The sequence below is a fragment of the Dermochelys coriacea genome, chromosome 11, assembly GCF_009764565.3.
Source record: "Dermochelys coriacea isolate rDerCor1 chromosome 11, rDerCor1.pri.v4, whole genome shotgun sequence".
Lineage (NCBI taxonomy): Eukaryota > Metazoa > Chordata > Testudines > Dermochelyidae > Dermochelys > Dermochelys coriacea.
The window spans coordinates 44,883,922-44,909,589 of record NC_050078.2 but is presented as its reverse complement, the minus strand read 5'-3'; the positions used below and the strand labels follow the sequence as shown (position 1 = coordinate 44,909,589).

At 39.6% G+C, this 25,668-nt stretch overlaps 1 protein-coding gene across 3 annotated transcripts in view; it reads right to left on the bottom strand.

Annotated features, from left to right (window-relative positions):
• Window positions 1-25,668, bottom strand: part of AGPS (alkylglycerone phosphate synthase) — a 159,501-nt gene that overhangs the window by 39,487 nt on the left and 94,346 nt on the right. For all 3 annotated transcript variants that reach the window (XM_043505391.1, XM_043505392.1, XM_038422213.2), the window contains exons 12-14: window positions 22,428-22,479; window positions 16,335-16,411; window positions 4,705-4,817 (exon numbers count right to left, since the gene is read on the bottom strand). In XM_043505391.1, the coding sequence (XP_043361326.1) occupies window positions 4,705-4,817; window positions 16,335-16,411; window positions 22,428-22,479 (242 nt within the window). The remainder of the gene's footprint in view (window positions 1-4,704; window positions 4,818-16,334; window positions 16,412-22,427; window positions 22,480-25,668) is intronic.

The window sequence follows — 25,668 nt, the reverse complement described above, 5'->3', positions numbered from 1 at the left end:
TTTTCATGATCAATCTTTCTATTAGATTTAGTTCAGATTGCTGCACAACTCCCTAGTTTCAGTTTTGTATGAGCCAAAAACCCTCAAACTCTGATTGGCTAAAAATTAGTGGGTTTGACCATTACAAAACTGCTGAATCTTGGTGCTTTTGTAGCTAAATAGCTTAAGGTTGCTAGCGTAACACGACAATGATTAAACTTGCTAGTTTCAGGAAAACTTCTCTCTGATACCAAGAAAACAAAGATTCAGCAACAGGTTTATGGGAACCTTTTGACACATCAAACCTGAGAGTCAGAATAAAACCTGGCAACATTTGAGGTTTCTCAGGTTCTAGTTTTAGACTGAAGATTTCCTCTCAGAGAAAGACCATATCTCTGTGTGTTTTGGATAACACCAAATACTGTGTGTTTAACAAATTATTATTATAACATTCTTGAATCAGATCATGTTTGTTCTAGGGCTGTCAAGTGATTAAAAAAATTAATCACAATTAATCGTGCTGTTAAATAGAATATCATTTATTTAAATATTTTCGGGTATTTTCTACATTTTCAAATATATTGATTTAAATTACAACAGAATACAAAGTGTACAGTGCTCACTTTTGCTTTTTACAGTGCAAATATTTGTAATAAAATAGTATTTTTCAATTAACCTAATAAAAAGATTGCACTACAGTACTTGTATCATGAAAGTTGAGCTTTTAAAAATAGAAGTGTACCAAAAAAACTGCATTCAAAAATAAAACAATGTAAAACTTTAGCGCTTACAAGTCCATTCAGTCCTACTTCAGCCAATCACTCAGACAAACAAGTTTGGTTACAATTTGCAGGAGATAATGCTGCCCTCTTCTTGTTTACAATGTCATCTGAAAGTGAGAATAGGCATTCGCATGGCACTATTGTAGCCAGTGTTCCAAGATATTTATGTGCCAGATGTTCTAAAAGATTCATATGTCCCTTCATGCTTCAACCACCATTCCAAAGGACATTCACCCATGCTGACGATGGGTTCTGCTCGATAATAAGCCAAAGCAGAACAGACCAACCATGTTCATTTTCATCATCTGAGTCAGATGCCATCAGCAGAAGGTTTGTTTTCTTTTTGGATGGTTCGGGTTCTGTAGTTTCTGCATCTGAGTGTTGCTCTTTTAAGACTTCTGAAAGCATGCTCCATACCTTGTCCCTCTCAGATTTTGGATAGTGCTTCAGATTCTTAAATCTTGTGTGAGTGCTGTAGTTATTTTTAGAAATCTCATATGGTACCTTCTTCACATTTTGCCTTCAAATTTTCTGTGAAAGTGTTCTTAAAAAACAAACATGTGCAGGGTCATCATCCAAGACTGCTATAACATGAAATATATGGCAGAATGCGGGTAAAAAAAGAAAAGGAGACATACAATTGTCCCCCAAGGAGTTCAGTCACAAATTTAAACTAACACATTTTGTTAACAGGTTTCAGAGTAGCTGCTGTGTTAGTTAGTATCCGCAAAAAGAACAGGAGTACTTGTGGCACCTTAGAAACTAAGAAATTTATTTGAGCATAAGCTTCCATGGGCTACAGCCCAGTTCATCAGATATATAGAATGGAACATATAGTAAGACTATTGTATATATATTTTACACACACACACACCCCCAGGAAAAGGTGGAAGCAGCCATACCAACTGTAAGAGGCTAATTAAGATGAGCTATTATCAGCAGGAGGAAAAAAAACTTTTGTAGTGATAATCAAGATGGCCCATTTAGACAGTTGATAAGGTGTGAGGATACTTAACATGGGGAAATAGATTCAATATGGTGTAATGACCCAGCCACTCCCAGTTGCTATTCAAACCCAAGTTAATGGTATCTAGTTTGTATATTAATTCAAGCTCAGCAGGTTCTCACTGGAGTCTGTTTTGGAAGCTTTTCTGTTGCAAAATTGCCACCTTTAAGTCTGTTACTCAGTGACTAGAGAGGTTGAAGTGTTCTCCTACCAGTTTTTGAATGTTATGATTCCTGAGGTGAGATTTGTGTCCATTTATTCTTTTGCGTAGAGACTGTCCGGTTTGGCCAATGTACATAGCATTGTACAGGGGCATTGCTGGCACATGATGGCATATATCACATTGGTAGATGTGCAGCATGTCATCTGGAATGCTGGCCAAAGCATGAAGGGGCATATGAATGTTTAGCATATCTGGCTGGTAAATACCTTGCAATGCCAGCCACAAAAATATCATGCAAACGCCTTTTCTCACTTTCAGCAGTATTTCCTGTAAAGTAAACAAACTTGTTTGTCTTAGCGATTGGCTGAACAAGTAGCAGCACTGAGTGAACTTGTAGGCTCTAAAGTTGTACACTGTTTTGTTTTTGAGTGCAGTTATGTAACAAAAAAAATCTACATTTGTAAGTTATACTTTCACGATAAAGAGATTGCACAATAGTACTTGTATGAGGTGAACTGAAAAATACTATTTCTTTTGTCATTTTTACAGTGCAAATATTTGTCAAAATATAAAGTGAGCACTGTACACTTTGTAATAGAAATCAATATATATGAAAATTTAGAAAAACCAAAAATATTTAATAAATTTCAATTGGTGTTCTATTGTTTAACAGGGCTATTAATCACAATTAATTTTTTAAGTTAATTGCATGAGTTAACTGCTTAATTGACAGCCTTAGTTTTGGGTGTTTTTTTTTTTTTTTTTTTTTTAAGTATTTTTACAAATAATCTCTACCATCAAATTACTACTGTGGAAAAATAACTGAAAAGACCTGGAATGATTAACAGTTTTTTTTTAATTATCTAAATATTTCCTAATTCTGAACTAATTGACTCATTTTTAAAATGAAAATAGAACTGTGGAGAGAAAGTAAACTTCTAAGGAGTATTTAAACAAATATTTCAGCACATATGTTTTTATGCGATGTAATAGGATCCAAAATTATGAGAATTCCATCTTAGCTCTTCCACAAAGTTCTGAGAAAATAAGTAGTATGTGCAAGACATCTCAGCATAATACAGATGTGTTCAAATATATGAAATTACACCATTCCACAGATATCTTAATAACGGTTACTTGAATTCATAACTAAGATAGGTTGGATTTACATAATCTTGTACTAACCAGGTAAGCAAAACTGGAATGGCTATAATAGTAGACTATTAAGTCACAAAGGTGCTTTGGGCATGAGTGAGCAAAGACATTGGGTCCAGAGAGAAGGCAAGAGATGGGGAGACTTGTATTGCTCAGCAGCAATACAAACCCACCAATAGAGGAACCGTGCTGAATGAGGTGTCCTATTTTTGTTGGCTTGAATCTTATGGCTGCAACAAAGGGCATCATAATTGTTTTAGTGGCAAGAGTCCTGAGGACTCTGATCTAGAAAAGAAACCCCCAATGAAGAGAGAGAAAAATGAAAATAATTTACAAATAAAAATGGAGCTAGAAGCTTAAACTGATCAAAATTAAGCCTCACTTTTATTACTATATGCAGAACTCGTAGCTCCACCTATAGGTAAGATTGCCTAATACTTTCCATTTATAAGACCCTGTTTTCAATGCAGTGAATGAAACAGGGGTCCTGCGGAAAAAGTAGTATGTGATCATGTAATTAAAGAGTTCTAATATATACACACAGGAGGATGATTTATGGTTGCACTAGCAGCTTTAATTCTGGTGTTTGCTAACGTATGAGTGCTTGTCTTTGCAACCTTACTTTCTTCTGTATTTTTATATGTAATAGAAAAAGCTAATGAAGTGCACTAAAAAAAAAAATCAAGTGAATTTTATATATTCAAGAGTGACCAAAGGATACCATATTGTTTGTTAAACGTGCTTTTCCGAACCACCTATGGAAAATTTGGTTTACAGTGCGAGTTCAAAAAGATTGTCTAGAAGCACAGAAAAACTTAATATGAATTTATAAAGTACAGCACTGACTGCTTAATTCAAAACATATGAAAAGTGAAACTGAAGTAGAATTAAAAAAGTGTTAGTAAGCAGAGTAAATAATAGCAAAGAGTTTATTTAAAAAGGAAATAAAAATGCAGTTCTGACAAATGAGATTTTCACCATGATTTTCATCAATCTTGTAATCAATCAAGCCAGATGGACAAAAACCACCCTATCATTACTCAGCCTGTTACTGAAGTGAAATGTTTTCTGACCCTTTGTAACAGCACAACACAATCAGTGACAAGGGGTGGGATGCAGCTAATTCATCAAATTCCTTTGATTAAACACAATTTCCCCTTAAAACAAGCTTCCTTTTTTTATATGTTCTAGTCAATATTTCCAAATATTAACCTTACAATTTTGTCTCCCTCCTCTGTGCTTTAGGAAGGATACTACTCTAGTGTCACAGAATAGCAGCCCGTTTCCAGGTCTACAAGTCTGAATACTATGACTAGCATGCAAGAAAGCTTTAACAACATTTCAGATTCTATATTTAGTCAGATACCGTAGTAAACTGTATATCTAACCTGCAGTTTCTCAAATTAAAATGATAATCAGAAAATTAAATTGCTATTAACTGTAAAGGGAACATTACATATTTAATTCTACAGATTTTCATTTTAACTTTATAAAATGGTTTAAGGACATAAGACACAAAAATTTCCATTTTGTTTTTGTCTTAAAAATGCAGTAGCCTAATTTTAATTGGGCTTTAACAGACACTCCATATCAGAAATAAAATTCCTTGAAAATCATACCCAAATTTGGCAGCAATATCATAAACTTGCTTTTCATGCTGAAGAACCTTCTCTCTGTCACCCTCAAAGAGTAATGTAGCTACACACAGTTCGTTGGGATCAAATCCTTTAAACTGTGAAAAGAAAATATCTGTATCATGTTATAGTCCACATGGCAGAATCCAGGCTTAAGTAAATCTACTTTTTCCTTTTCCTTCAACTACACATAGGTACAATGTACTCAAAGTCACTTTGGGTTAGCAAGTATTCTTGTGGGATAGGAATAGGACAGTAACTAAAGAAAACAAGTTGCACAGAATATTTCAGATAATTCCTAGTTTATTTTCAAGCACTCTTGACATCATTCATAGAAATTTTTGTGCACTATACTAAACAACTGAAGAATAAAGACATTTGATATGTTTATGATAAATTACTAAGTGGAAGTGTTTTACACAACACAGGAACAAGGGAATTTTATGTTCCTCTTAGAAATCCTTTCATATGAAAATTATGCCTTTAATGTTACTGCTTTCACCTCAACACCACTGGGAGGTGGCAGTGATGTGATCCCAGACAGTTTCATTCTACTGGACTTGCAGAGGAAAAGCTTCTGCACTGCTAAAGGCACTTTGAATAGAAGGGCAGAGAGGAAAGATGAACCCATCTGTTTGGAATCTTGATTCTCCAAGCTGTTAGAAGGAAACGTGTGCACCCTTCTGTTCCCACTTAATATTACTCTACAAAAATGCTAAAGAAAAGCAACCAGAAGCACGAGTCACTATGCTGGTCAAGCATTGTTGCCAGAAGCATCATCATTCATACAATCCTTGGACCAGGGAGTGCACTATAAGGAAAGGAGGAAAATAAACAAGAAGAATTTTAAAAGTGGGAAAGGAGTATACCACAAGTGCAAAAGCAGAAGGGGAAGAAACTTCATCAAGTGGTTTGATATTATCTTGGTCTGGAAGTGCATTTAGTCTCTTGTTCCAAGAATGGGAGTTTGGAGCTTTGGTAGGCGCAGGGTCAAAGATCAATGAAGATATTCCAAGAGAGGGACAGGCTTGTATATTGCTCTTTAATAGTCACTGAAAGAGTATTCATTGGCTCCAGAAAGCTTTCACCAAGTAGAGAATTTTAGGAAAGGATTGGGGAAGAATATAAAGTAGGAGGTTGCAGAAGGCCCTCCCAATTCAAAGAAACGGGTACCGACTAAGAAGTGTGTCATATAAGGGGAGAGAGCTAAGCACACGAACAGAAATAAAAGGGGAACAAAAAGAGATACATGAAAAGAGAATAACTTTACTGTCAGGGCAGAACTGATAAAAACAATCAAATTAATAATGGACTTTAGCTTAGGTATGCATATAAGATACATAAAAATGCACATTACATACAAACATACATTAATATGTTACCTAGGTGATAAAGAAAGACATCCAAAAGTTTGCAAAATGCCAGAGCTAAAAAGTTACCTGTGAATTCTTAATTAAGCTCTCAAGTGCTTGCATGAGGATACACTAATTACATGATTACTTTTTCCACAACACACTACCTCGTTTACTGCACAGAACAAACTAGTTCACTGAATAAGCAGCTATTCAATATTTTGTTTTATGCTAATCATTCAATGTGTGGCCCTAGGCCTTATATACTTCACACTGATCAAACCCTTCTTTGGATACAAGATTACTAATTTCCTTACGGATTTTTTTACGGTGCTCACTCTAGCATCTGAATGTGTCACAAACATTAATTTATTTTCACAACATAGCTATGATGCAAGTTATTATTCCAGTTACATAGATGGGAAACTAAGACAGACATTTGTGATAGATGTATACTAATGCAAGAAGTATGGGGAATAGGCAAGAAGAACTCTAAATGGTAGTAAACAAAACACAACTATGACATACTTGGCATCACAGAGACTTGGTGGGATAATATGCATGACTGGAATATTGCTATAGAAGGCTATCGCTTGCTCACAAAGGACAAGAGGGAAAAAAGGAGGTGGTAGTGTCATATAAAAAAATATACACTTGGACTGAGGTTCAAACGGAAATAGAAGATAGCCTTGTTGAAAGTCTCTGGGTAAGGATAAAAGGGTAAAAAACAAAGGTGATGTCATGGTAGGGGTCTACTACAGACCACCTAACCAGAAAGAAGAAGTGGATGAGGCTTTTTTAAAGCAACTAACAAAATCATCGGAAGCACAAGACTTGGTAGTAATGGGGGACTTCAACTACCTAGACATCTGTTGAGAAAAAACAACAAAGCAAGGCGCAACAAATCCAACAAGTTCTTAGAATGTATTGGAGACAATTTTTTATTTCAAAAGATGGAGAAAGCTACTGGGGACAGACTGTTCTAGATTTGATTTTGACAAATAGGGAGGAACTGGTTGAGATTTTGAAAGTGGAAGACACCCACTTTTTGGGTGAAAGTGATCATGAAATGGTAAAATCTCCCTCATGATTTTAAGGAACAGTAGGAGGGAGAACAGCAGAATAAAGACAATGGATTTCAAGGCGGCAGACTTTAGCAAACTCAAGGAGCTGGTAGGTAAGATCCCATGGGAAGCAAGTCTAAGGGGAAAAAATTGAAGACAGCAATTTTTCGAAGAGACATTATTAAGGGCACAAGAGTAAACTATCTCACTGCATAGGAAAGATAGGAAGTAGAGCAAGAGACCACCCTGGCTTACCCAGGAGATCTTCAATGATCTGAAAACAACCAAACAAAAAAAGTCCTACAAAAAGTGGTAACTAGGTCAAATTACAAAGGATGAATATAAACACAAATATGTAGGGACAAAATTAGAAAGGCCAAGGCACAAAATGAGATCAAGAGACATGAAAGGGTAACAAGAAAACATTCTACAAATATATTAGAAGGAAGAGGAGGTCCAAGAAAAGGGTAGGCCTGTTACTCATGGTGGCACGGGGGTGGAGGAGGTAAACAACAAAAAATGTGGAAATGGCAGAGGTACTTAATTACTTCGTTTCGGTTTTCACCAAGCTTAGCAGTGATTCGATGTCTAACAGTGAACGTCAGTGAAAATGAGGTAGGATCAGAGGCTAAAATAGGGAAACAAGTTAAAAATTACTTAGAAAAGTTAGATGTATTCAAGTCACCAGGGCTTGATTAAATGCATCCTAGAAGACTCAAGGAGCTGACTGAGGAGATATCTGAGCCATTAACAATTATGTTTGAAAAGTCATAGAAGATGGGAGAGATTCCAGAAGACTGGAAAAGGGCAAATATAGTGCCAATCTACAAAAAGGGAAATAAGGACAATCCAGGGAATTATAGACCATAATGGAGAAAATTATGCAATCAATTTGCAAAATCTAGAAGATAATAAGGTGATAAGTCAGTATGGATTTGTCAAGAACAAATCATGTCAAACCAACCTGATAGCTTTCTTTGACAGAATAACAGGCTTTGTGGATAGAGGTGGAAGCGGTAGACATAGTATATCTTGACTTTAGTAAAGCTTTTGATACTGTCTCGCACGACCTTCTCATAAACAAACTAGGGAAATGCAACCTAGATGGAGCTCCTATAAGGTGGGTGCATAACTGGTTGGAAAACCATTCCCAGAGAGTAGTTATCAGTGGTTCACAGTCATGCTGGAAGGGCAAAACAAATGGGGTCCTGCAAGGATCAGTTCTGGTTGTGGTTCTTTTCAATATCTTCATCAACGATTTAGATAATGGCATACAGAGTACAGTTATAAAGTTTGCAGACAATAGCAAGCTGGGAGGGGTTGCAAGTGTTTTGGAGGATAGGATTATAATTCTAAATGATCTGGACAAACTGGAGAAACGGTCTGAAGTAAATAGGGTGAAATTCAATAAGGACAAACGCAAAGTACTCCACTTAGGAAGGAACAATCAGTTGCACACATACAAATGGGATATGACTGCCTTGGAAGGAGTACTGCGGAAAGAGATCTGGGGGTCTTGAGATTTCTAAACCAAGAAATTCAGAATGCTGATGAGAGCAAAACATTGTTAAAAAGTGCCGGGGGGGAGCGGGGGGAGCACACAATAAGGTGGCATTTTCAGAACATAAACAGCCATACTGGGACAGACTAATGGTCCATCTAGCCCAGTATCCTGTCTTCGGACAGTGGCCAATGCCAGATGCTTCAGAGGGAATGAACAAAACAGGGCAATTATTGAGTGATCCATCCCCCATCATCCAACCCCCGTTTCTAGCTGTCATAGGTTTAGAGACACCCAAAGAATGGGATTGCATCCCTGACCATCCTAGCTAATCGCCATTGATGGAACTATCCTCCATGAGGATTTATCTAATCCTTTTTTGAACCCAGTTATATTTTTGACCTTCTCAACCTTCCCTGGCAAAGAGTTCTGAAGGTTGGCTAGGAGAATGAAGTAGTACTTCCTTTTGTTTTGAATCTGCTGCCTATTAACTTCATTTTGTGACCTCTGTTCTTGTATTATGGGAATGGGTAAATGGCATTTCATTATTGACTCTCTCCACACCATTCATGATTTTATAGACGTCTAACATATCCGTCTCTTTTATAAACTGAACAGTCCCAGTCTTTTTAATCTCTTCTTATATGGAACTGTTCTGCACCCTTAATCATTTTTGTTGCCCTTCTCTGTACCTTTTCCAATTTGAATATATATATATATATTTTTGAGTTGGGGCAACTGAACTGCATGAAGTATTCAAGGTGTGGGCATATCATGGATTTATATAGTGGCTTTATGATATTTTCTGTCAGTATCTATCCCTTTCCTAATGGTTCCTAACATTGTTAGCTTTTTTCACTGCTGCACATTGAGCAGATGTTTTCAGAGAACTACCCAAGATCTTTCTCAAGTGGTAACAGCCAGTTTAGATCCCATCAGTTTGTATGTATAGGTGGGATTATGTTTCCCAATGAGCATGACGTTGCATTTGTCGCTATAGAATTTCATCTGCCTTTTTGTTGCCAAATCCCTCTGTTTTGTAAGTTCCCTTTTTAACTCTTTGAAGTCAGCTTTGGTCTCAACTATCCCGAGTAATTTTATATTGTCTGCCAATTTTGCCATCTCAGTGTTCACTCCTTTTTCCAGATCATTTATGAATATGTTGGAGAACAGGTCCCAGTACAGACCCTAGCAGGATCCTGCTATTTACCTCTCTCCATTCTGAAAACTGATCATTTATTACTACCCTTTGTTTCCCATCTATTAACTAGTTACTGATCCACGAGAGGACATTCCTACTTATGACTAGGGCCCTACCAAATTCACGGCCCATTTTGGTTAATTTCACGGTCATAGGATTTAAAAATAAATAAAATTTCATGATTTCAGCTATTTAAATCTGAAATTTCACAGTGTTGTAATTGTAGGGGTCCTGACTCAAAAAGAAGTTGTGGAGGATTTGCAAGGTTGTTGTGTGTGGTGGTGGTGGGGGGGGGGCGGTGTTGCGGTACTGCTACCCTTCTGCATGATATGTATTGCTACCCTTACTTCCACGCTGCTGCTGGAGGAGTGCTGCCTTCAGAGCTGGGCGCCCGGCCAACAGCCGCCACTCTCCGGTTAACCGGCTATGAAGTCAAAGCAGAAGTAAAGGTGCCAATACCATAACCCCCCTAAAATAACCATGTGACCCCCCCTGCAACTCCCTTTTGGGTCACGATCCCCAATTTAAAAAACACTAGTCTCCCCTGTGAAATCTGTATAGTATAGGGTAAAAGCACACAAAAGACCAGATTTCACGGTGGGAGATCAGATTTCAAGGTCCATGATGCATTTTTCATGGTCATGAATATAGCAGAGTCCTACTTAAGACTCCTGACTTTTCTTAAGGGCCTTTGGTGAGTGACCTTGTCAAAGGCTTTCAGAAAATCAATTACATTGACTAAGTCATCCTTGTCCACATGCTTGTTCAGACTCTCATAGATTTAGATACTAAGGTCAGAAGGGACCATTCTGATCTAGTCTGACCTCCTGCACAATGCAGGCCACAGAATCTCACCCACCCACTCCTACGAAAAACCTCACCTATGTCTGAGCTATTGAAGTCCTCAAATCGTGGTTTAAAGACTTCAAGGAGCAGAGAATCCTCCAGCAAGTGACCTGTGCCCCATGCTACAGAGGAAGGCGAAAAACCTCCAGGGCCTCTTCCAATCTGCCCTGGAGGATAATTCCTTCCCGACCCCAAATATGGTGATCAGCTAAACCCTGAGAATATGGGCAAGATTCACCAGCCAGATACTACAGAAAATTCTCTCTCAAACAGATTGGTGAGGCACGATTTCCCTTTACAAAACCATGTTGACTCTTCCCCAACATATTGTGTTCATCTAGGTGTCTGATAATTCTGTTCTTTACTACAGTTTCAACCAATCTGCCTTAAGTATATTAAAAGCAAATATAATCTTAATAATGGTATTGGTCCATTAGTGGATGGAAATGGTAGAATTCTCAATAATGCAGAAGCATAAGTGTTCAATAAACATTTCTGTTCTGTTTTTGGGAAAAAACAGATGTAGTCTTATATGATAACATTCTTTCCATTCCACTGGTATCTCTGGAATTACTAAAAGTTAGGCATTTTAAAATCAGTATGTCTGGATAACTTGCATCCAAGAGTTTTAAAAGAGCTGGCAGAGGATCTTGCTGGACTGTTAATGTTGATTTTCATTAAATCTTGCAACACTGGATAAGTCCCAGAAAGAAAACTTGTATTGTGCCAGTATTAAAAATGGTAAAGGGGATGACCTGGCTAATTATAGGCCTCGCACTCTGACATAGATTCCAGGTAAGATAATGGAGCAGCTGATACATGACTCAATTAATCAAAAATAAAAGGGGGTAATAGAATTAATTCCAATCACACAGGTTTATGGAAAACAGATCCTGTCTAACTTGATTTTTTTTTTTTTGAGATTGAGATTACAAGTTTGCTGATAAAAGGTAACAATGTTGATGTAATAGACTTCCATAAAACATTTGACTTAGTACTACATGACATTTTGATGAAAAAACTAGAAAGATATAAAATTAACATGGCACATATAAAATGGATTAAAAGATGACTGATAGGTCTCAAAAGATAATTGTAAACAGGGAATCATCATTGAACAAGTACGTTTTAGTGAGGTCCCACATAGTTCAGTTTTTGGTCCTACATTAACATTTTTATTAATGACCTGGAAGAAAACATCGAATCATTGATAAGTTTGCAAATGACAAAAAATTGAGAAATTGGTAAATAATGAAGAGGACAGGTCATTGATAGAGCAATCTTGATCACTTTGTAAGCTGGGTGCAAGCAAACAATGTGTGTTTTAATACGGCTAAATATAAACACGTACCTCTAGGAACAAAGAACGTACGTCATACTTACAGAACGAGGGACTATCCATCACAGCTCCCACATCTGTTTTAGTCACTGCTTCCCAGAATAATCTGCTGAACATGAGCTCCCAAGGTGACAATGTGGTCAAAAGGACTCATGTGACTCAGATGCATGAACAGGGGAATCTTGAGTGGAAATACAGAGGTTATTTTACCTCTGTATTTGGCACTGGTGTGACTGTTGCTGGAACAGTGTGTCCAGTTCTGGTGTCCGTAGTTCAAGAAGGATGTTAATTAATTGGAGGGAGTTCAGACCAAAGCCATGAGAATTCTAATCCTTTAGCCAAATATGCCCTTATAATGACAGACTCCAGGAGCTCAATCTATTGAGGTTAACAAAGGGAAGATTAAAGGGTGACTTGATTACAACCTACAATTACCTATATAGAGAACAAATATTTAATAACAAGAACTTCAATCTAACAGGGAAAGATACAGCATGATCCAAGGCCTGAAAGTTGAAGCTAGACTAATTCGGACAGGAAATAAAGCATACATTTTTAACAGTGAGAGTAATTACTCACTGAGGGGAAAACAATAACAAAACACGCAGCAATGGCTGAAGTGCTAAATGCCTTTTTTGTTTCAGTTTTCACCAAAAAAGTTAACAGTGACTGGATAACTAACGTAGTGAACATCAATGTAAATGGGATAGAAGCTGAGGCTAATATAGGAAAAGAATAAATTAAGAATTACTTAGACAATCTAGATGTCAAGTCAGCAGGGCCTAATGAAATAAATCATAGAACATTTAAAGAACTGGCAGAAGAGATCTCTGAGCCATTATCTTTGCAAACTTGTGGAGAACAAGAGCGGTCCCCATGGACTGGAAAAGGGCAAATACAGTACCTATCTATAAAATGGGAATAAGGACAACCAAGGAATTATAGTCTAGTCAGCTTAATTTTGGCACCTGAAAAGATAATGAAGCAAACAAACAATTTGTAAGCACCTAGAGCAGGGCTTGGCAACCTTTGGCACACGGCCCATCAGGGTTATCTACTGGTGGACTGCGAGACATTTTGTTTACATTGACCATCTGAAGAGGGATGGGGAAGGGAGGTGTGGAAATTAACTGGAGCGCATTAACCCCTTTTCACAGCCTTCAGCAACCAGTGGTCTGATGGTGATAAGAGACCAGGCCGAGCTGAAGCGAGATAGGCGGTCCGAAGAAAGGAGGGATAGGAACCAGTGGCATGGGAATTGCTATAATGCTCTTGGGCATCCCATCAAAAAGTTCAGTTTGACTGCCTCCAAATATCTGTCTGGGCCAACCAGGAACTCTGAGGCAGATGGAGGCAGGTGCCTGTGTCTAAACCCCTTCAAGGGGCCTCGATACCGCATGGGAATTTGGAACATGTTCCCTTTCTGCTCACCAGCACAGACACCACCAACTCTTGTATTCCCGGCAGCTGCAGTACCGAAAGCGCCAGCAAGTCAATGGCCACAACAAATGCCTCCGGGGTAGACGCTACCATGATCCTGCTGGTGCCACATTGTCCCTCCGCTGCTGAAGGTTGGTCTGGGACCGGACTCAGAGCCTGCACACTGGACAGAGTCGATGGTATTACCGTCAGAGCGAGGGCAGAATAGTGGCCAGACTCAGGTTGCACTCTGCTGTGCTCCCAGTGCTTGGTTTTCTTTAGAGTTGGGGAACACCCCCCCTCAGCCAGCAGCTTCTTATGGTTTTTTCCTTGACACCGGTGAAGGGGAACAGGTTTGAGAGACTCTCAGAGCAGGAAGAGCTCCCCACACCAACGCCAAGGTACTCAGTGCTGAGTCCAACTAGCTAGGCTCTGTCATGGATAAAGCACTGCCTCCATCAGGAAAGATTTTAACCTGGCCTCCTGGTCTTTCTTTGTATGGGACTTCAAGTCCCGGCAGATCTGGCAGAGATCCCTGATATGAGTCTCTCCCAGCACTTCAGACAACTGGAGTGCAGGTTATGCTTGAAACCCAGAAACCGAGGCATTCCCCAACACCAGGAGTGGATGAATGCTGATAACACAATGAAACATGCCAACTAACAAATGTACATCAAATTGACAACAGTTCAAATGAGAAAAAGAATGGGGATGAAAGAAACAAAGGGAAAGGAAGTAAGCCAAGACCACTAAGGAGAGTTTGCCACAGCAAGAGGAGTAGTTCCAGCGACCGTCACAGGTAGTAAGGAGGAAAAGAAGCTAGGGTTTTGCTGGACCCCTTGCGCCAGCGTGTGGCACCGGGGGAGTGGTGCTGGGGCCAATTCAATGGATGCTACTGGGAGAAAAATTTCTGGTGACTGCAAGCAGCTCATGCACACTTAACATAAAATGGACACATGCTAGTACTCTAAGAAATATAGCCTACATGAACCTATTATAAGGTGGATGCACAACTGGTTGGAAAAGTATACTCAGTAGTTATCAAAAAGAAAAAGGAGTACTTGTGGCACCTTAGAGACTAACAAATTTATCTGAGCATAAGCTTTCGAATTTGTTAGTCTCTAAGGTGCCACAAGTACTCCTTTTCTTTTTGCGAATACAGACTAACACGGCTGCTACTCTGAAATCAGTAGTTATCAATGGTTCAAAATCAAGCTAGAAGGGCAAACCATGAGGGGTGCCAAAGGGTTGTGTCCTAGATCCAGTTCTATTCACTGTCTTCATAAATGATTTGGATAATGGTATAGAAAATACACTTAAAGTTTGTGGACAATACCAAGCTGGGAGGGGTTGCAAGTGCTTTGGAGACCAGGATTAGAATTCAAAATGATCTTGACAAACTGGAGACATGGTCTGAAATAAATAGGATGAAATTCAATAAGGACAAAATGTAAAGTACTACACTTAAGAAGGAATAATTGCACAAATAGAAAATGGGAAATGACTGCCAACGAAGGAGTACCACAGAAAAGGATAGGGGTTTTATAGTAGATCACAAACGAAATTCGAGTCAACAATGTAATACTGTTGCAAATAAAACAAACATCATTCTGGGATGTATCAGCAGGAGTGTTGTGAGCAAGACATGAGAAGCACTACTCAGCATTGATAAGGCCTCAACTGGAGTCTGCATCTCAACTGCATTTGAAGAATTGGTGTTTTACCCACGAAAGCTTATGCCCAAATAAATCTTTAAGGTGCCATCAGACTCCTTGTTTTTGTGGATACAGACTAAACACAGCTACCCCGATAGTTGACACCAACTGGAGAACTGTGTCTAGTTCTGGACATCACACTTCAAGAACAATTTGGACAAACTGGAGAAAGTCCAGAGGAGATCAAAAAAATTATTATGGTCTAGAGAAAACAAGACCTACAAGAAAAGCTTGAAAAAAATTGGGCTGTTTATTCCAAAAAGAGAAGAGAAGACTGAGTGGGGACATGATAATCTTCAAGTTCCTGAAAAGTTGGTATAAAAAGGGGGGCATGATAAATTGTTCTAAACTACTGAGGACAGGATAAGAATTAAAGGGCTTAAATTGTGGCAAGGGATATTTAGGTTAGGCATTAGGAAAAACTTCTTAAGTGTAAGAGTAGTTAAGTACTGGAAAATTGCCTAGGGAGGCTGTGGAATCTCTGTCCCTGGAAGTTTTAAAGAATACGGTGGACAAAAAGACCTGTCATAGTTAGTTCTGCCTCAGTGCAGGGGACTGGACTAGATGCCCTATTGACGTTCCTTCTACTCCTACATTTCTATGATTAACCATTGTGACAACTTGTAAAAGGGTCATGGTGGATTCCCCATCACTGATCACTTCTAAATCAAGCCTGGATGTTTTTCTAAAAGATATGCTCTGGGAATTATTTTGTGGGAAGTTCTATGGACTATGTGATAAAGTAGGTAAGACTAGATGATCACAATGGTCCCTTCTGGCCTTGGAAACCATGAATCTATGCATCTTATCCCACATTACACTGTGAGTAATAGAAAGACAATACCTATTTCATATGGGAGTTACGAGGACTAGTTAATGTTTGTGCAAAACTGAACATAAGGTAGTGCAAGTATTTAGTTTTTATACTTTAAAATGAATATTATTGCACAGAAAAAGTCAACTAATTTAATTTGCTGCAGTGTAGCATTCAGAATGGGAATCCTGATCGCAAAACAAGCTATCCCCACACCATTTCCTTGAGATCCTTGAACCATTATGCGAAATTTCTGCACTGTTACACCTATTACATTTCGAGAGCACCTCAATTCATGAGACAATGTACTACAAACTTTCTGAATCCTAAACTGCTAAATAGCATTAAAATAAATAATAAATACCTTTGTGATGTAGAATTTTTTCAGCCCATCCAAAAATGATGTAAAAATTGAAGCAACCTGTGGTTTAAGAGCATGCCCTTGGGGGGGTGGGAAAAAGAGGAAACCGTAAGTCAATAATAGCAGCAAGATTTTCAGAATTCTGATCTTATTTCATCATGTAATGAAGAACTCTGATAAGGGAATTTATAGGTTAAGCTCTGAGAAAGGACTTTGAACATTTTAGTTTTTGTAACCTAAAATTTAATAATGAAGAAATCTCCTTTATGAGACTTTAGGGAAATGTTTTTCATTAATTGTTATTCAAAAGGAGTAAGTGGCGAATAGCATGTTAAATGTATGCCATTACCATATCTTCATTCAGACATGTAATTCTGATTAATCTTTGTTCAGGTCATCACAAGTATATGGCACATAGAAAGTTTAAACCACATTGCATTTTTTAATGGAATAGAAATTAATCGTTGCTGGTTTTATTTCTTTAAGTTATGCCAAACCATTGAAACAGATATCCAAAAATGAAGTAAAGCATATAGCATTTTTTCCCTTCTTGGTTACATCACTTGTGCAGATTTCTCTACATAAAACTAGTAATTGCTTCCTTAATCACATACACAGAATTAAAATTACCAGAATACATAAATGGCATCTTGGAGACTGTTAAATTAACATCTATGCCTCAGGACTGGGTTGAATTGAGATGAAAGCCTTTTACTGTGTTTTCCATTGTTTTCAGTTACTAGCAATGTCTGAACTCCCACAGCTGCTTCATTTTAATAACCTTACATCTGGCTTACATGCTGTGAGCCCAATTCATAAAAAAGTTATGCACTATTTACATGGTATTTCCAAATACTTCCTTGTAAAATACTTCAAAGTGTTTTCTCCTGAATAAAGCATGAACTTCAGTAATTCATTAGCCTTCTTTCCTCTTCTCTAAAAAGAACTCTCTTTCGCATACTAAGATAAGAACAAGTTGCAAAAAGTATACCTCTATATACATTTGATGAATGACAAATGTGCATGGAAAATTGACACAAAAAGGCTGCATCAGTTAAGGCAATAAAGGACAACAATTTACTCAACAACAACCTTTAAAAGAAACTGGAAGATGTTTTGCATGCTTAAGAAATAGGTTCAGAGTTTATGTTTTTCCGGCAGCCGTTAACTATCTCAAACACTTAAAACAGTGGAGAGAGCTGTTTAAAGTACTTGAAGTTAATTAGAATAAGTGAAACAACCCTAAACTCAGGTATATGCCTGAGTGGAGGACCAGTTTTCAAATCATTTCAACTATGTTAGTAAATTTTAAATCTAAACTTGCAATTTCAAATTTTAGAAATGCATCTGTCCTTTGCTATAGGTACACGTTCACTATAATAGAATACAGAAGATATCAAAGATCTAAGTCCTTAAGAACTATGCATTTCCCCTCCCCCCCATTCCTGTTATTGGAACTAGTCCATAGGCGGGCAAACTATGGCCCGTGGGCCACATTCTGCCTGCGGGACCTTCCTGTCCGGCCCGAGCTCCTGGCCAGGGAGACTATCCCCGGCCCCTTCCCCACTGTCCCCAATCTCCCCCAGCAACGCTGCTGCGCCGCCAGCACTCTGGCCAGCCACTCCTGCCGGGCACCGTGGGCGGTGTGACTGGCTCTGGTGGGGCTGCGAGCTCCTGCTGCTCTGAGCAGCATGGTAACAGGGTGGGGAGGTTGAATAAGGGGCAGAGGGTCCCGGGGAGTGGACAAGGAGCGGGGAGGTTGGATGAGTCGGGAGTTTGAGGGGGGCAGACAGGGGGCGGGAAGTGAGAGGGGGCGGAAGCCAGGCTGTTTGGGGAGGCACAGCCTTCCCTACCTGGCCCTTCATACAGTTTCGCAACCCCGATGTGGCCCTCGGGCCAAAAAGTTTGCCCACCCTTGGACTAGTCATTACTACTCCCCCACTTCATTTACCCCTCAAAGCACTCTTCCTCAAAAACCTGGAGGGACCGGCGGACGTTGCTACATACCCTAAAGTTCCACACACCCCGAGTTTGTTCGACCAAAGGGTAAGTGACTTCCAGGACTAAAGTCCTTCACTTTAAGCATGTTGCCATCAGCATCCTCCTATTTAAATCAGGAGACTGATACCTTCATGAGAGGTCTCAAGCTAACTGTCATGCTATCACTTCAGTGAGAAATCTCAGGTAGTCAGCATCTAAACTAAGTCTTCATGGGTCAATCACATTGCATTGATTCACATCCATAAACAAATAGTATCAAATGCAATGTGCTCCCTGCAAGATACCCCAGTAAGCAAGGGGGCTGGTTTATTCTGTAACTGTTTAATTTTCTGTATTGTGTTCAGGTATAGCCTCAGTCAGAATACATTACAGAACTTCCATTTTGAAAAGGTAAAAATATGGGTTAGCTATAAAAAAAAAAAGACAGTAACTGAAGACTATTAAACACTGAAGTTTAGCACGCAAGTCACAATGCATTCACTCATTTTCATTTCCTCACTATACAATGCATACACAACTCCACAAGGAATGCATATGCTTTTACTTTAAGTGGAAATAGCTTTCTAGAGTAGATTTGCATATCATTGCCCATTGTCAAGGTTCCTTCCCCACTTTGAAATCTAGGGTACAGATGTGGGGACCTGCATGAAAAACCCCAAGCTTATTTTTACCAGCTTAGGTTAAAACTTCCCCAAGGTACAAACTAGTTTACCTTTTGCCTTTGGACTTGATTGCTGCCACCACCAAGTGTTTAACAAATATGTAACAGGGAAAAGTCTTTCCCCCCCAAAATCCTCCCAAACCCTACATCCCCTTTCCTGGGGAAGGCTTGATAAAAATCCTCACCAGTTTGCATAGGTGAACACAGACCAAACCCTTGGATCTTAATGAAAAAGCGATCAGGTTCTTAAAGAAGAATTTTAATTGAAGAAAAAGTAAAAGAATCACCTCTGTAAAATCAGGATGGTAAATACCTTACAGGGTAATCAGATTCAAAACAGAGAATCCTCTAGGCAAAACTAAGTTACAAAAAGACACAAAAACAGGAATATACATTCCATTCAGCACAACTTATTTATCAGCCATTTAAACAAAACAGAATTTAACACATATCTAGCTAGATTACTTACTAAGTTCTAAGACTCCATTCCTTTTCTGTTCTCAGCACACAGACCGAGAGAACCTTTGTTTCAAAGCTGGGGGGAGGGAGGGGAAGAGAGAAAGTATCTTGTCTCCTCATTGGTCATCTTGGTCAGGTGCCAACGAGTTTATCCTAGCTTCTTAACCCTTTACAGGTGAAAGGGTTTTTCCTCTGGCCAGGAGGGATTTTAAAGGTGTTTACGCTTCCCTTTATATTTGTGACACCCATAGATTTACATACGATTAAAAAACTGACTGTAGTCATGTGCACATGTCCCTATACACTGAATTACGACTATATTCCTTAGCGCATAACTTGCTAGGAAAGTGCTGTTGACAGCTTAGTGGACCAAGCAACAGTAATGACTATCTTTTTCTTATTCTTAAACTAATGCTGCCTATCTTTTAATTACACTCCAAATGGTAAATAGGCCTAATGGCCTGTGATGGGATATTAGATGGGTGGGATCTGAGTTTCTCAGGAAAGAATTTTCTGTAGTATCTGGCGGGCGAATCTTGCCCATATGCTCAGGGTTTAGCTGATAGCCATATTTGGGGTCGGGAAGGAATTTTTCTCTAGGGCAGATTGGAAGAGGCCCTGGAGGTTTTTCGCCTTCCTGTGTAGCATGGGGCACAGGTCACTTGATGGAGGATTCTCTGCTCCTTGAAGTCTTTAAACCACGATTTGAGGACTTCAATAGCCCAGACATAGGTGAGGTTTTTCGTAGGAGTGGGTGCGTGAGATTCTGTGGCCTGCGTTGTGCAGGAGGTCAGACTAGATGATCAGAATGGTCCCTTCTGACCTTAGTATCTATGAATGTATTTAAACTTACATTAATAGTATGGGGCAGCAGGACCAATCCTATACTAACACTTCAATGTTTCTTGCCTGTGGAGTATAACCTTGTTAGCTTATGTAGCTTCTGGGCATCACATTTCAGGAAAGATGTAGACAAATTGGAGAAAGTCCAGAGAAGAGCAACAAAAATGATTAAAGGTCTAGAAAACATGACCTATGATGGAAGATTGAAAAAAATTGGGTTTGTTCAGTCTGGAAAAGAGAGAAGACAGAGGGGACATGATAACAGTTTTCAAGTACAGAAAAGGTTGTGTGGTAAACCCAGGACAAACAGCTACAAAGGGGGGGTAGTAATTAGTCCCAGGAGATTAAAAGGTCCCTCCCTATCCACTGAGGAGTGATACCACTGGGCAATAAGGTTCAGCTGGAAAAGGGGTTGCTAGGAAACCAATTAGGTTCAGCTAACTCCAACTACTTGGGAACTTTTTAAACCCTCCCCTGGGTGGAAGGAGGGAGGGAATGAGAGGAGCAGGGAAGCTGCCAGTAGGCTGTTTGCAGCAAGACACCAAACCTTCCCAGTAGGGAGGCTGCACTCGCTACCCAGAAGGGAAGAAAAACAAGCACACGGGACTGACTGAGGAGAGGAGTAGCAGGACCCTGTGCCACCTATAAGGATTCGCCTTGCCCCAAACCTAAGTCTCCAAGGCTAAAAAGGACTGAGCCTACTGAGGCGAACAAGGTATTTTGCCACAGTTGTTACAAGGAGGGAGAATTGTTGTTAACCTCAACCTCCAAGGATAGGACAAGAAGCAATGGGCTTAAATTGGAGCAAGGGAAGTTTAGGTTGGACATTAGGAAAAACATTCTATCAAGGTAGTTAAGCACCAGAATAAAATTACCTAGGGAGGCTGTGGAATCTCCATTATTGGAGATTTTTCAGAGCAGGTTAGACAAATACCCGACAGGGATGGTCTACTCTAGATAATACTTAGCCCTGCCATGAATGCAGGGGACTGGACTAGATGACCTCTCGAGGTCCATTCGAGTCTTATGATTCTATGATATATTCAAAAGAGGATTCCACATCAGTTTTGAAGATTTTTTTTAAAATCAAAATGTGTTAAAATAAAGCCAAGATTCACACACGCAACTCCCATTACACAATGCATATCAGAGGGAAGAACTGGACCCCAAATCATTTGAATATATAATCCCAACAGCATATTTTACCTATCAGACACCCACAAAATACCAGTAAGTATCCCTTTACTACTGAGGGCACGTCTACACTTACTGTGAATCAACGCTGAGGCGATCGATCCACTGTTGGGGTCGATTTAGCGGGTCTAGTGAAAATCCGCTAAAGAAACCGCAGATCGCTCTCCTGTCAACTCCGGTACTCCACCGGAACAAAAAGCTTAAGGTAAATCAGTGGGAGAAACTTGTAGACGCCGCAAAAAGTCAACCTAAACTACGTTGACTCCAGCTACATTATTCATGTAGCAGGAGTTGCATAACTTAGGTCAACTTAACCCTATAGCGTAGACCTGCCCTGAGTGCATTACACAATCAGGACTGAGATGCAGTGGCAGAAGTTCATGGAGGATGTGGCTTCCTTGCACTATAGCCAGCTCTAGACATCATAATCAATCTCACTTTCATACACATTGCCCTTTTACTTCCAAAGGGTATCTGTCACCATAAAATAAAAGCACATGTTGATACACTGCATAGAATATGCAACTTGTTCATTTCATTAGTCAATAAGCTTTATGAACTGTTATTGTTACAAGCACTGTACTCTAAAGCCGTCCACTAGCTACAGTTGCTATATGAAATTTTGTAGGAATTATTTTCAGAACACACTGATGCATTTCTATAAGGACTCCCAGAAGAAGTCCATCAAAAAAGATTTGAACCTAGGACTTTTAGCACCAAAGCATAAACTTCTACTGCTTAAGACAAAGGATAAACTCCATTATTTGATAGCAATAGTAGGCTACTCTTCCTACTCCTAACAGTCACACTTCCAAAAAGGCAAAACAATTCAAACTAGAAATAAGACAGACAAGCAGTCTGGATATGTCACTTAAGACAAGGCACTCTAAAAATTAAAATATATATACTAATTTTGGACACAATATTTGTGAACTTACCAAACTGAAATTGTGCATTGTCCACAAGGCGAATTGATGCAGGAGCACACCTCTAAAAAAGAAAAAAAAATTAATTTGTAAATAAAATTGTGCTGAAGTGGTTTAAACTATGAGAGTCATGTTTTCATATTAAAAACCCAGCATATATAAAAGGCGTTAGTACCTTATTTCTATTTCCTTTATCTTCAGCATATATTCACTGCAAGGATAGATATTAATGTGTACATTTGACAAATTCACAAATCTCAGTTTTAATGTACATCAACTCTTCAGCATCAGGCCAAAATCTGGCTTTAGGCTTAATTATGTTTATAAACAAACACGCATACATTAACATAGCCCAAAGAAATCCAGCATTATTTTAAGGTAATGTTTTGTGCTATAAACAAAGAGCCCTCTGCAGAGAATTCCAAATGGAACTAATCTGCACTGGCAGGGACTGAGCTCTTCTAGTCTTAAAAATATGGTTATACTCTCTATGCTTGAGCTTTGCTCTGGAATGTTTTTCAATGGCTGTGGCTATAGAGGGAATGTGAAGACACACTGTATACTAGCATAAAAGGGAAATTCAGGGTGAATAGTTTCTGCCCTATCCTTCTTCTCCTGAAGAGTGTTTTGTGAATTCTTAGAGGATCAACTCAAGCTAGTATCTGGCTCAACGTATTTATTACACGTTTTAAGGGGAAAACATATTTACCTGTATAGTAACCGTTGTTCAAGATGTGATGCAGACATATATTCCACATAAGTATGTGTGCACCCAGCGCACCAAAGCCAGAGAACTTTGTCTAGCAGTACTCATAGGGACAGCGTTCAAGCCCTGTGGCCCTAACCCCTCCCCAGCTATAAGGGAAGCACCGCCCTGATCTCCCTCACTTTCTTTGCATTAAATGTCAAGAGCTACAGACTCTGAGGCAGAGGGGATGGAGGGTGGGTTGTGGAATACATATCTGCATTGCATCTTGAAGATCAGTAGATGGAATACAGGTAAGTAACTTTTTAATTTGACTAGATTCAGCCCTGTATTCCATGTAGGTGATTCAAGCTGTACTCTCAGGAGGTGGAATTCAGAGAGTCTAAACAAGGACTGCAGGATTACCTTCCCAAAGTTTGCATCTGATCTGGATGCAGTAGTAATGGCACAGTGGTTTGAAAATGAATGTACACAGGACCAAGTGGCAGCCCTGAAAATGTCCAATAAGGAACATCTTTTAGAAATGTGATCAACACTGTCAGGGCCCTCGCAGAATGAGCTTGCGCCCACCGATTAGGTGCAGTCTAAGCTACTTTGTAGCTACTCTGAGCTGTAATGATACTGGAAGTTATCCACCTAGAGATTGTTTGAAGAGACTGCTTGCCCTTTCATTTTTTCTGCATATGAAATAGATGAGATGAACAGGAAGACTGAGCTCTATCTAGGTAAAAAGCCAAACATCGCTTGACATCCAACATGTGAGGATGCTACTCATCTGGGGTTGAATGTGGCTTAAGAACGAACACCAACAGATACATAACTTGGTTCAAATGAAACTGAGATGCCACTTTAGATAAAAACTTAGGGTGAGACTGCAGAGTTACTTTGTCTTTGGAAAAGTGTGTGTAAGGAGGCTTTGCCATCAAAGCCTGCAACTTACACATACTCCTTGCATGTTATTGCCATAAGGAGAGCAATTTTCTGACACAGAAGGCAGAAAAGTTGCCAGAGGCTCAAATGGATGTCCGATAAGGACTGCTCAGACCATATTAAGAACCCACAAGGGAACCAGTTCTTACACCAGTGGTAGAGAAGAGTGACTCCTTTCCAGAGCATCACTTTACCACAGAGCTCGGAAACACGGATGGACGGAATGCCAAAATTATTGCCAGGTGCACTCTCAACTGAGTGCAGGACCAGAAGACTGTAGGTGTAACAGACAACCCATGATGTCCTGGATACAAGCGATCACTGGTTGAATTCTTTGGCCTAAAGACCACATTGAGAACCACTTCCATTTGGTCAAATAGGCTGTTCTAGTGGAGGGATTTCTACTATTAAGATTTGCCGGACCACCTCCAAACATTGTTCCTCCTCCTCCTCCAACCATGCAGCATCCACTCTATGAGATGCAGGGGAGCTGAGCACTGGATGCAAAATCTGACCATGATGCGGAGTCACAAGCTTGGGATGAAGAACAGAGCTATAGGAAGACAAAATCAACAATGCAAGAAGGTCAAAGGACCAACACTGTCTTGGCCACATTCGAGCAAAGAGAATGTTCTACAGCCCCCAGAGCCATTAGAGACTGAACTTGCTAGAGGAGCAGTGTCTAGTTAGAGGAGTCCCTGAAGAGGGATAGGGTACAGCAGTGGGGAGGAGAACTGTATGACATAACCCAATCTAATGGTGCTTAGGATCCAGCTGTCCATGGTAACTGTGTCCCAAACACTGTAAAAATGAGCCAACCTGTAGCCAAAAAGGGATGAAGAGGTCACCACCAGTTCACTACCATGGACACACAAGTCAGGATGGATACTTGCTTGATGCTGAGGGAGGATGAGTTGGCTGGCTAAAATCTGGAACCAGAGGTCCTTCATGTCTGGGATCTATCCCCCTTTCTGGGGTAGCGCCGCTGCCCTACAAGAGACTGCCTGAAGAAATGCTGCGAGCGGTATTGCTATTGTTATGGCTGACTGCTATAGCAGTGTCTCTAAAGCCAGAGTATAAACTCCCAAGGAACACAAAATAGCTTGTGAATTATTTAAAAAAAAAAAAATCCAAGGTTTCATTTGTCTTTTCCAAATACAATACCCAACCATAAAGTAAGTCCTCAGTAGTCTGCTGCACACATTCAGGGTGTAATGCCTGAATTCTGCAGCAATGAGGCCCTCAGAGTCACCGCTGATGCCATAATTCTGGCCAAAGCAACCACCACAGCCAGAGCTGACTGTAATGTAGTCTTGGTTACCAAACAGCCTTCTGCAATGAACACCTTAAACTCTTCCCTGGAGGCTTCTGGATATTTGTCTGCAAACTTAGGCATGGCTGCCCAATTAAAGTTGTATTTATAGAGCAATGTCTGCTGGTTTGCAATGTAAATCGGCAGGGAAGAGGCGGTATAAATCTTCCTCACCATCAAGTCCTCTTTTTGGGCTCTGTCCTTAGGCATAGGTTTATAAATTCTCTGTCATGCATGGTCACTTGCTGCAGTTACCACAAGACAGTGTCCAGGTGGGAGTAGAAACTCTCAAAACCCTGGATGGA